The 10,082-nt window shown below is 47.6% G+C and overlaps 1 protein-coding gene across 1 annotated transcript; it reads right to left on the bottom strand.

The window, feature by feature from the left end:
* Positions 1 to 3,903: 3,903 nt before the first annotated feature.
* Positions 3,904 to 5,691, bottom strand: LOC121857066. Its single transcript, XM_042352922.1, has 2 exons — positions 5,556 to 5,691; positions 3,904 to 4,765 (listed from the first exon to the last, which is right to left on the bottom strand). The coding sequence occupies exon 2, from the start codon at positions 4,763 to 4,765 to the stop codon at positions 4,295 to 4,297; it is 471 nt and encodes a 156-aa protein (XP_042208856.1). The 5' UTR covers positions 5,556 to 5,691; the 3' UTR covers positions 3,904 to 4,294.
* Between the last annotated feature and the right edge of the window lie 4,391 nt (positions 5,692 to 10,082).

Raw genomic sequence — 10,082 nt, 5'->3', positions numbered from 1 at the left:
CACTTGGTGAATACCCGAGAGAAGAACAATTCTGTATTTGAGGCCAGATTCCTGCTACCACAATGACCCGAAATGGGAGGATAAACGAGGAAAATTGAGTTTATATAATGCTTGTATAACCTAGCTCAACACAGTACATGTTCTGGGTGAGGTCAGTAGTTCTCCTGGTCTGGCTACTGAGGAATGTCTCCAACACTAACGCCTACATTTCCCCCAACCACTCGAAGTAGCTTCTCCTTCACAACCTCGAGGCCCTTGTACTGGTAGCTCCTACCCTGAATCTGTAGGCAGCAGCGTTTCTGGAACAATCCACTCCTACTTCATATGTTTAGGAACTCCATTGGCCACCACGTCTGAGCTCACTCGTCTTGGGTGGTAGATTTACATAACTTGTTGCCTTAAGTATAGCTGTACTACTACACCCTCCACCACTGCTAGTACTCGTCACCATAATTACTACTGTACTTATTACAGTACTACCACTACAGTAACGTACTCCCAACCTCCATTACTGTACTGTCATTCACATTATATTACAACATTCCTATACAAGAAACCGTTGATTGTTTAACCCTTCACTAATAGTCCTCACAGCTACAGTAGATATATCTCCCTACAGTGTATACCCCGGTACCCTTAGTTATCTACATGCACAAGGGGATACAGACGGGATATACTATGACACTATTTAGCAGAAAATACAGCAGATAAACTGAATTACAACTCCTAACTGGGGCTGACATGTGACAAGTTTTGTTGCTGTATAGAAGTTATATACACCGAGAGGGGTAGAGGGCCTCAAACTGTACAAGACAAAGAACAAATTAATGGAAAGTGGAAGCAAACCATAAGTTGCAATTATATTGTACAACAAATAAAAAATCTGGAGAACAATTGCAAGTAGTGCCAATAAACTTGGAATAATAAAAAAAAAGTAACTGAAAAAGTTGCTATATTAAGTACATTTGAGAAACAAACACACTTGGAAATTTATAGTCAAATGCGAGACTGGGGGTAACTTAGGCATTGTTATACACAATTATATCAATGTACTGAAATATACAGCTCTGTTACGTCACCCTCAGACTGTCCCAGCTTCGTCCCGGACACTCGACTCTGGAGCCGGTGCTCTCACTCTCCTCCGGACTGACTGTTCATAATGCCTGAGATTTCTATCGTTATTTACAGAAGCTGGTCGGGCTATGGTGATTGACATTATGCGTATCGGGTTTATTTCTATATCTACAAACGTGTAAATACATTAAGTACTCTTTTGTAAGTTTCCATTCATTGCACTGTCAAAGGCGATTTTTGCAACTCTTTACTGGGAGAGCGATCTTAATAATACGATAATGCACACGATTCTGCGACGTCGGAGCGTCGGGGATCTCACGGGCTGAACACACTGAGCGAGAGGTGAGTACGCCGGCCAGGTTGGTGGCCTGAGTCATGAGGGTGTTCATGGAAGGATGGTCCATCCAGCGCCGCCCGGACGGGGGAGTGGTAGGTGGTGGCCACGTCCCTCACCTTCACTACCACGTGGAGAGGCGTGGTAGTGTGCCGCACCACCTGCTGGGTCACGTCCACCATGCGCTGCATCAGCTTCATACACGTCGACAGACACTGCAATAACGTGTCTTCGGATTCTGTGGCCGACTTGACGAATAACTTCGAGGCCGTTACGAACCGTCTCTATTCACTGGTGAGAGCCTCTCTGGCCTCCTGGAACTTTGCCTCGTCTTGAGTGGCGGTGCCGCTGAAACGCTCAGCTTCTGCACAGGTCGCTACCATCTCCGTCGGGGACTGACCGACCGCTCCCGTAAAACGGCGGAAGGCATCTCTAGACGCCGGAGGCATCACTTCTGCTTCTTCTAACGAATCTTGATCGAAGCTACCAGAGTCCGGGGAATCGTCCGGATCCGTGCCGTTGACCGTCTTGTTTTTGGGAGAGAGTTTTGGCGACTTCTTGGTTCAGGCGGTTTTTAAGAGCCACGCTGGAATTATCCAGTCCGGGCAGTCTCGAAGCAGTGGAATTTTTGTCGGCGGTTCGCACGGGACTTTTGATGCCGTTGGCGGTGGCCGGCGGCGATGCCGGAACTCTCCGAGCCGGCGACTGACTATTCTTGGCGGGGAGCCGAGGCTTAGGTTCGTCAGCATCGGCTGGCTGCCTTACGAGTGATTCTGGGAGTCTTTTGGGGGGAGCGAGTACCCTCTCGAGGCAGTGCTGGATTTAGACCTGTGGAGGCCCATGGGCAGCCAGCCTCTTTGTGGAGGGCCCCCTCATTATAACTACCCAAGAGGGTGGGGTGGCGAGTGAAGCGAGCCTAAACATCTGGGCGTTCCGGGGGGGCGCTATAAGCCCCCCGGGCAAATTGTGAAATTTGAGCATTTCTTAGGAGAATTTTGAAGCCATATGCAGTTACACTGAGGAAAGTAGAACATTGAGACATTTTTAATTAACTGTATATTTATTGATAGAGTACAAATTCCAAACACACACACAAAAGTGAGACATGACTGGAGTCATTCATGTGGTTTCAAGTCGGTTCATAGGAAAACCAGGTTTTCATGAATTTCAAGGAGTTGCCTGCCTAATTTCTATCACGCTTCTTGCTGAACATAGTTTTACGTGATGGATTAGATAAACATGAATTTTAAAGGATGAAAACAAAAATAATCCAAATAAAATATTGTAAGATGTGGAGGCCCCTGGGCAGCTGCCCACTTTGCCCACTCCTGAATCCAGCCCTGCCTCGAGGAGAAGTGGGACTGCTCGCGGGAGCCTTACGCCGGTAGGTCCGGAAGGAGCCATTAATTTGCCCGAAGGACGCAGACGGTGTGTGCCTGGCAGATTATTCGTAGGAGAAGTAGTTGGGCTGAGCTGTGGCTTGCGAAGTCTGGAAGGCACCGAGGGTGGCCGCTCTGAGTTATCTGGCGAGGGACTCCTTACGCGCTGGTGATGGTGAACGAAGGCCTTTGTTCTGCATACCTGCCTTCACATTGTCCTGAGGAAGAGAAATTTTATTTACTAAAATTAACAGATAATGCTTCATACATATTGCACGCACGCACGCACCATCAATTTTCTTCAATCAACCAAACTTATTAACATATTCAACTTTCTTTACTCAACCAACCACATCAACAGCACCAACCTCAATTATCATCCCATCGTGGCAAACACCAATCAATCATGGTGACACTACATATCCTACTATAATCTTACTTTCATCAGCAACAACTTCACCTCTCCCTCACATACAGTACACTGCCTATAGACAACAATCAGTATTTATCTAATACATTTTCTAACGTTCCTACATTGCTTTTCTAACGACTCTATCCGGGTCCTTAAATATCATAAAAACATTATCGATTTCATTAGATAATTTTACATGTAAGTTTTATGCTCCTTAATTTAAAAAGTGACCCACATAATCTCTTCCAAGTCTGGTTCCAAACTCTTCTTCCACTAGTACACTTTTCCTACCTTATATCTCAAAATCTTCCCTCTGTCATTCTATTGATTCTTTATTAAACATAATCAATACACTTTTGTTATTCTATTAAAACCAAGATTTATAACATCCCTATTCTGTATTATTCTAGGTAAATAGACAGTTTCAATATGATTACTAAAGAGATCCCATCTAACCGTTTCCTCTCTTTTAAGTTTTCTTTTATCACATTGAATCTTTATTTCTCTCAGCGTTAAACAGGATAACTCTGCCTCTCAGCTGTTACATTTACCAACTTCTCATAATAAAACCTTTACCTCCCTCTACCCTCGTCTTTTTTTCATATTGTATCCATGCTACCGATCGTATAAAGAATTAAACACATCAGTACATAAAATCAATTTTTTTTCCAATTCCCAAAAATAGAGAATATATTCAACTCCAGACTGGCTGAGCTGTAGTTCATTAATGATGTTTAGAGATTTATTGAAAATTTTAAGAGTAATTCTTCAGTAGAGGAATTCACTGGAGGACGACGCGAGAGAATCGTTACTGGAGGCTACCCTTTGTTTGGAGGGGGACCCCGGGGAGGCTTTGGCTTGGCTGACGTCTTCGCTGGAGGCCGAGGCTTTGGTGCTCGACTTCAGGATGGTGATGTAACTGGCGTGACTCGTCATGTCGTCTTGAGAGGCAGACTTGGAGAGGTTACCTGTGCTCATAGATATACTTCTCTGGATTTTTGACGAGGGACGAGAAGGCTTGGATTTCTTTGGGTTAGTCAGAGTGCCGGTTCGTGTGATGGGCGTTCGTGGAGGAGGGGGAGGTGGAGAGTCCTCCTATTTTCCCTCTGCCTTACTGGTTGGCACGGTCTTTTGGCGCTGAAGAGAAGAGGCGGTCCAGTTTCCCCCAGAGCTGAAGGTTCGTACTCTGGCCGTGACCGACGGATGCTTGGAGTCGCCGCTCTCCCGACTTCCGCCGGTATTTTTGGCACTCGTCATTTGTTGAGTGTCGAAACCTTTGAACATCTTATCATTTTCCTCTAATGCCTGTGCCAATTTGGCATGCAGTTCATGTCCTACATTAGAATTATTTGATCTCGGTAGCAACTGACGATTGTCTACGGAGGCACTTGAGGTAGGCAGACTACCGTAGGCAGTCCTGGGAGGAACTTCGAAGCGCCTCTGCAGAGATGCGACCTTCCCCGCTAGGTTGGCACGCTTGGCCATCGTCTCTGAGCTGACGTGCACCTCGCCCATGTCGTGGTCCTTCTCCCCGACCTCCATGTCGCTGTTGTCCTCGCACACCATCTGTAACGATAAACCAATTTAGCTCATTTTTGTACTAAAAAATTATATCTTAAAGTAAATACCTCCTACATCACTGTTTGTGATATACTTTCAGAAGGAAAGAACTAACAGCAAATACTTTAGGTAAAAACAAACATTTGCTGGTACGGCAGTAATGAATGTATCATGGGTTTGAGTCCTGGCTGAGACACACATGAGAAGGGTGTTATCCAGTGACACTCCCAAATATTATAGATTTCTTCCTGTACGAACACCTAACACTAGTGTTCACAGCAAATTAAAAAAGAACAGACCAACTGGCCCAGCAGCTAATAAACTTTTAAGTGGTGGAATGATAAATTAATAAATTAACAATATTCTTTTACTACAGGAGAAATCACAATAAAACTTAACCATTTTAACCCATTGAGTAACACATTTCTCCAACCTGAAAACAGTCTGACATTACCCATAACAAAACACCTAGAGTGATACTCCTCCTTAAAGAGATAAACAACCTGAGAGTCATACATACCACCAGGAAATGTGATTTTAAATGGCCTCCCTGTTTTCCTAAGTACCGTATTGTGTTGTATAAAACTGTACAGTATTTATTATAAACTCATAACTAATTATTACAGTGCGGTAATCTTCTTACACGATGATGTATGTTACACTGTACGGTAAATCAATAACATCTATGAACAGAAACAAATTCATTTAGTTCAGACAAACACTTCCACAGTACACTTACAGTAATACAGTATTGCATTTAATTGTAGAAAATTAGATGAACCTCACAACAACTCACCCTACTGATTCCTTCTTTGGCTCCGTATAATGTCGAACGACCTGTTGTCCTTCTCGTCCGAGGGTGGAGGAGGCGGCGGGATAATAAACGCAGAGATGTCGTACTCGTTCCCCATCTTACGGTTCTCCGCGCACGTCTGAAGTTTCTGTAAACGGCATCGTATATACAGAACAATTCTCTATTTGTAAATAAGGGAATATCTTGGAGTTCCATGTACTGTATAGTCATCAAAATGGATAAAAACAGCAGCATTATAATGAATGCATAATCACTACATTGCTTACCACACCTCCTTCAGCTGGTGGAGGAATGGTAAGGTTTGCAATGAAGGAATCTATATCTTCGCCCTCCTCTAAGTGAATGCCGGGCTGGCGTAGGGCGGCCAAGGTGAAGCTTGGATCCCTCGCTCCTCCGTTGCCACCCAAGCTTTTGTTGACTACCGCTCCTCCGGTCAGTGGGGAGAAGACGGAGTCACTGAAGACGATGCTGATATTAAGGCTGGTCGGGGAGGTGCTGTCCTCCGTGTCACTTGCTCCTGCTGGACACGTGTAAGACGAAGCTCAAGACCCAATGCTGGTTTTTATTACAGTGACTTATCGTTATTTTACCTTATCCTTCACGTACAATTTTATTTATACAGAACACGTCCTTGATTTTAATGTATACAAGTTTGTTACCTTACAACCTGAGTTATAAATCTTTTATATCTGGTATGAATTCTACCCTTGAAAAAATCCCAAATTAATGAGTCAAAATAAGTCTCTAAGTTAATATGTCAGTGTACGATGTGGGGAGAGTGGTGTCCCTGGTGTGTGGGTAGAGAGGTCCCCCTGGTGTGTGGGTAGAGAGGTGCACCTAGTGTGTGGGTAGAGAGGTGCACCTAGTGTGTGGGTAAAGAGGTGCACCTAGTGTGTGGGTAGAGAGGTGCACCTAGTGTGTGGGTAGAGAGGTGCACCTAGTGTGTGGGTTGAGAGGTGCACCTAGTGTGTGGGTAGAGAGGTGCACCTAGTGTGTGGGTAGAGAGGTGCACCTAGTGTGTGGGTAGAGAGGTGCACCTAGTGTGTGGGTAGAGAGGTGCACCTAGTGTGTGGGTAGAGAGGTGCACCTAGTGTGTGGGTAGAGAGGTGCACCTAGTGTGTGGGTAGAGAGGTGCACCTAGTGTGTGGGTAGAGAGGTGCACCTAGTGTGTGGGTAGAGAGGTGCACCTAGTGTGTGGGTAGAGAGGTGCACCTAGTGTGTGGGTAGAGAGGTGCCCCTGGTGTGTGGGTAGAGAGGTGCCCCTGGTGTGTGGGTAGAGAGGTGATCCTGGTGTGTGGGTAGAGAGGTGCCCCTGGTGTGTGGGTAGAGAGGTGCCCCTGGTGTGTGGGGTAGAGAGGTGTTCTGGTGTGGGTAGAGAGGTGCCCTGTGTGTGCGTAGAGAGGGTGTCCCTGGTGTGTGTGGGCAGAGTGGTGCCCCCTGGGTGTGGGGTAAAGAGGTGCCCCTGGTGTGTGGGGTGAAGAGGTGTCCCCTGGTGTGTGGGGTAGAGGGTGCCCCTGGTGTGTGTGGGGTAGAGAGGGAGCCCCTGGTGTGTGGGTAGAGAGGTGTCCCTGGTGTGTGTGGGGTAGAGAGGTGCCCTGGTGTGTGGGTGCAGAGGTGCCCCTGGTGTGTGTGGGGTAAAGAGGTGCCCCTGGTGTGTGGGTAAAGAGGTGCCCCTGGTGTGTGGGTAGAGAGGTGCCCCTGGTGTGTGGGTAGAGAAGTGCACCTGGTGTGTGGGTAGAGAGGTGCCCCTGGTGTGTGGGTAGAGAGGTGCCCCTGGTGTGTGGGTAGAGAAGTGCACCTGGTGTTTGGGTAGAGTGGTGTCCCTGGTGTGTGGGTAGAGTGGTGCCCCTGGTGTGTGAGGTGCACCTGGGAGTGTCAGCGGTGCACCTGGGAATGTCTGAGGTGTACCTGGGAGTGTCTGAGGTGTACCTGGGAGTGTCTGAGGTGTACCTGGGAGTGTCAGAGGAGTGCCTGGGAGTGTCAGTGGAGTACCTGGGAGTGTCGGAGGTGTACCTGGGAGTGTCAGGGGTGTACCAGGGAGTGTCAGAGGAGTACCTGGGAGTGTCATTGGAGTACCTGGGAGTGTCAGGAGGTGTACCTGGGAGTGTCAGAGGAGTACCAGGGAGTGTCGGAGGTGTACCCGGAGGTGTGGAGTGTCGGAGGTGTGGAGGTGTACCAGGGAGTGTCGGAGGTGTACCAGGGAGTGTCGGAGGTGTGGAGTGTCGGAGGTGTACCTGGGAGGTGTACCTGGGAGTGTCGGAGGTGTACCGGAGTGTCGGAGGTACCTGGGAGTGTCGGAGGTGTACCTGGGAGTGTCGGAGGTGTACCTGGGAGTGTCGGAGGTGTACCTGGGAGTGTCGGAGTGTACCTGGGAGTGTCGGAGGTGTACCTGGGAGTGTCTGGAGGTACCTGGGAGTGTCTGAGGTGTACCTGGGAGTGTCTGAGGTGTACCTGGGAGTGTGAGAGGTGTACCTGGGAGTGTGAGAGGTGTACCTGGGAGTGTGAGAGGTGTACCTGGGAGTGTGGAGAGGTGTACCTGGGAGTGTGAGAGGTGTACCTGGAGTGTGAGAGGTGTACCTGGGAGTGTGAGAGGTGTACCTGGGAGTGTGAGAGGTGTACCTGGGAGTGTGAGAGGGAGTGTGAGAGGTGTACCTGGGAGTGTGAGAGGTGTATCTGGGAGGTGAGAGGTGGAGGAGGTGTACCTGGGAGTGTCAGAGGTGTACCTGGGAGTGTCAGAGGTGTACCTGGGAGTGTGGGAGGTCAGAGGTGTACCTGGGAGTGTCAGAGGTGTACCGGGAGGTCAGAGGTACCTGGGAGTGTCAGGAGGTGTACCTGGGAGTGTCAGAGGTGTACCTGGGAGTGTCAGAGGTGTACCTGGGAGTGTCAGAGGTGTACCTGGGAGTGTCAGAGGTGTACCTGGGAGTGCCAGAGGTGTACCTGGGAGTGTCAGAGGTGTACCTGGGAGTGTCAGAGGTGTACCTGGGAGTGTCAGATGTGTACCTGGGAGTGTCAGAGGTGTACCTGGGAGTGTCAGAGGTGTACCTGGGAGTGTCAGAGGTGCACCTGGGAGTGTCAGAGGAGAACCAGGGAGTGTAAGAAGTGTACCTGGGAGTGTCAGTGGTGTACCACAGTAGGGTGTGTCATACGGAGGCGAATTTTTTTTTTTTTGAGTTTGAAAAATCGGCCCATGGTATTAATGATGTAGTTCTATGTGCAGAATCATGTGATATCTTCAGATTTGAAAAGTTTTCATTTTTAGCTAGGTAAATTTTAACTTGAATTCTTATGAAAATTCAGTATTCCCACACTTTTACCAACACCACTAAATAGCTTATTTTAAAGTAAAAGTAAATGCATTTCAGGTTAATTTATTAGGATGTTTATCTCAGAATAGTGAAACGAATGATCTTGACATTTATTAAATTCGCATTATTCCTTTAGAAAACAAAATCATCAAATACAAAAACCGTTTTACTATTACTTAATTCGGTGTTGCTGCACACCCTATAGAAAACATGTTCTTCTTGCTTCTGTTTTTACTCATCACCTCCCTGTTGACCACCTGAGCTCGGATGTAGCCTTCCCTCCTCTCATGGCTGTACACGTGACTGCTGGCCTCGCTCACTTGCTGTACACAACGCTCTATACTCTGGGTGTGCGAGGGCCAGGCAGGGACATGCATGGGGTTGTCCAGAAAAGCTCTGACTTGAACATTGGTGAGGCTGCAGGTAAGAGGGGGCTCACTGCCAGCCTGGATGTTATCCAGATCTATGAGATCAGTGAGGGTCTTTGGCACCTAGATTGACTTCAGGAGTCTTCCTGACCCTGAAGGAATCGTCACCAACTGATTCGTCATGCCCAGATCCTCTATAAGTCCTCTATATCCAAGATCTTTGACTGCCACTTCTTCTCTCCTCCTCATCTTACTGCAGAGCATTGTCTGCAGAACTGCCTCCTCGTGATGAACATACCAGGAAGATCTCTCACAGTCTGCTCCATTAATCTGAATGAATCCTTCTTGGCTGACTCTCAGAGCCTGCTGAAGAAAGAACATGCCCTCGGACCTTCGGAGAACGATGACTTGACCTGGGTGTTGAACCAATTTGGCAAGTAGACACTCACGATGAATTGGACAATAAGTCTCAGGTTGTGAAGCTGGTTCCCTTTCAGTTTATGATGAGCGACCCAAATTCTGCAGAACCTGAGAGCCGTTGTGAGCCACCTAGAATGTGAGACTGGACCTATCTGCAGGTAAGCAAGTCTATCAGGCATGACCCCAGTTTTGATGGCACTGCAAATCATGCAACCATAGTACTGGTCAGTACTCAGGTCGTCAATGACAGTATGTGCAAGCTCAACGAGTGGAGGGCCAACTGTGATTTTTTTCAAAGCTCGATTTATTTCTAACTCAGTGGCAGAGTCCAGCATCTGCCAAGAGGACCAGACCACCTGTTGTTTGAAAGAGTCTTGCCATCCACTGGATCAGATATGTCTGAGTGGCAACTCGTT

Source organism: Homarus americanus, unplaced genomic scaffold (genome assembly GCF_018991925.1).
Source record: "Homarus americanus isolate GMGI-L3 unplaced genomic scaffold, GMGI_Hamer_2.0 scaffold19582, whole genome shotgun sequence".
Classification (NCBI taxonomy): domain Eukaryota; kingdom Metazoa; phylum Arthropoda; class Malacostraca; order Decapoda; family Nephropidae; genus Homarus; species Homarus americanus.
This window is presented reverse-complemented; position numbering and strand designations above follow the sequence as displayed.

Excerpts from the sequence above, each read along its gene's own strand:
- LOC121857066 (XM_042352922.1), bottom strand. The coding sequence starts at position 4,765 with ATGGTGTGCGAGGACAACAGCGACATGGAGGTCGGGGAGAAGGACCAC.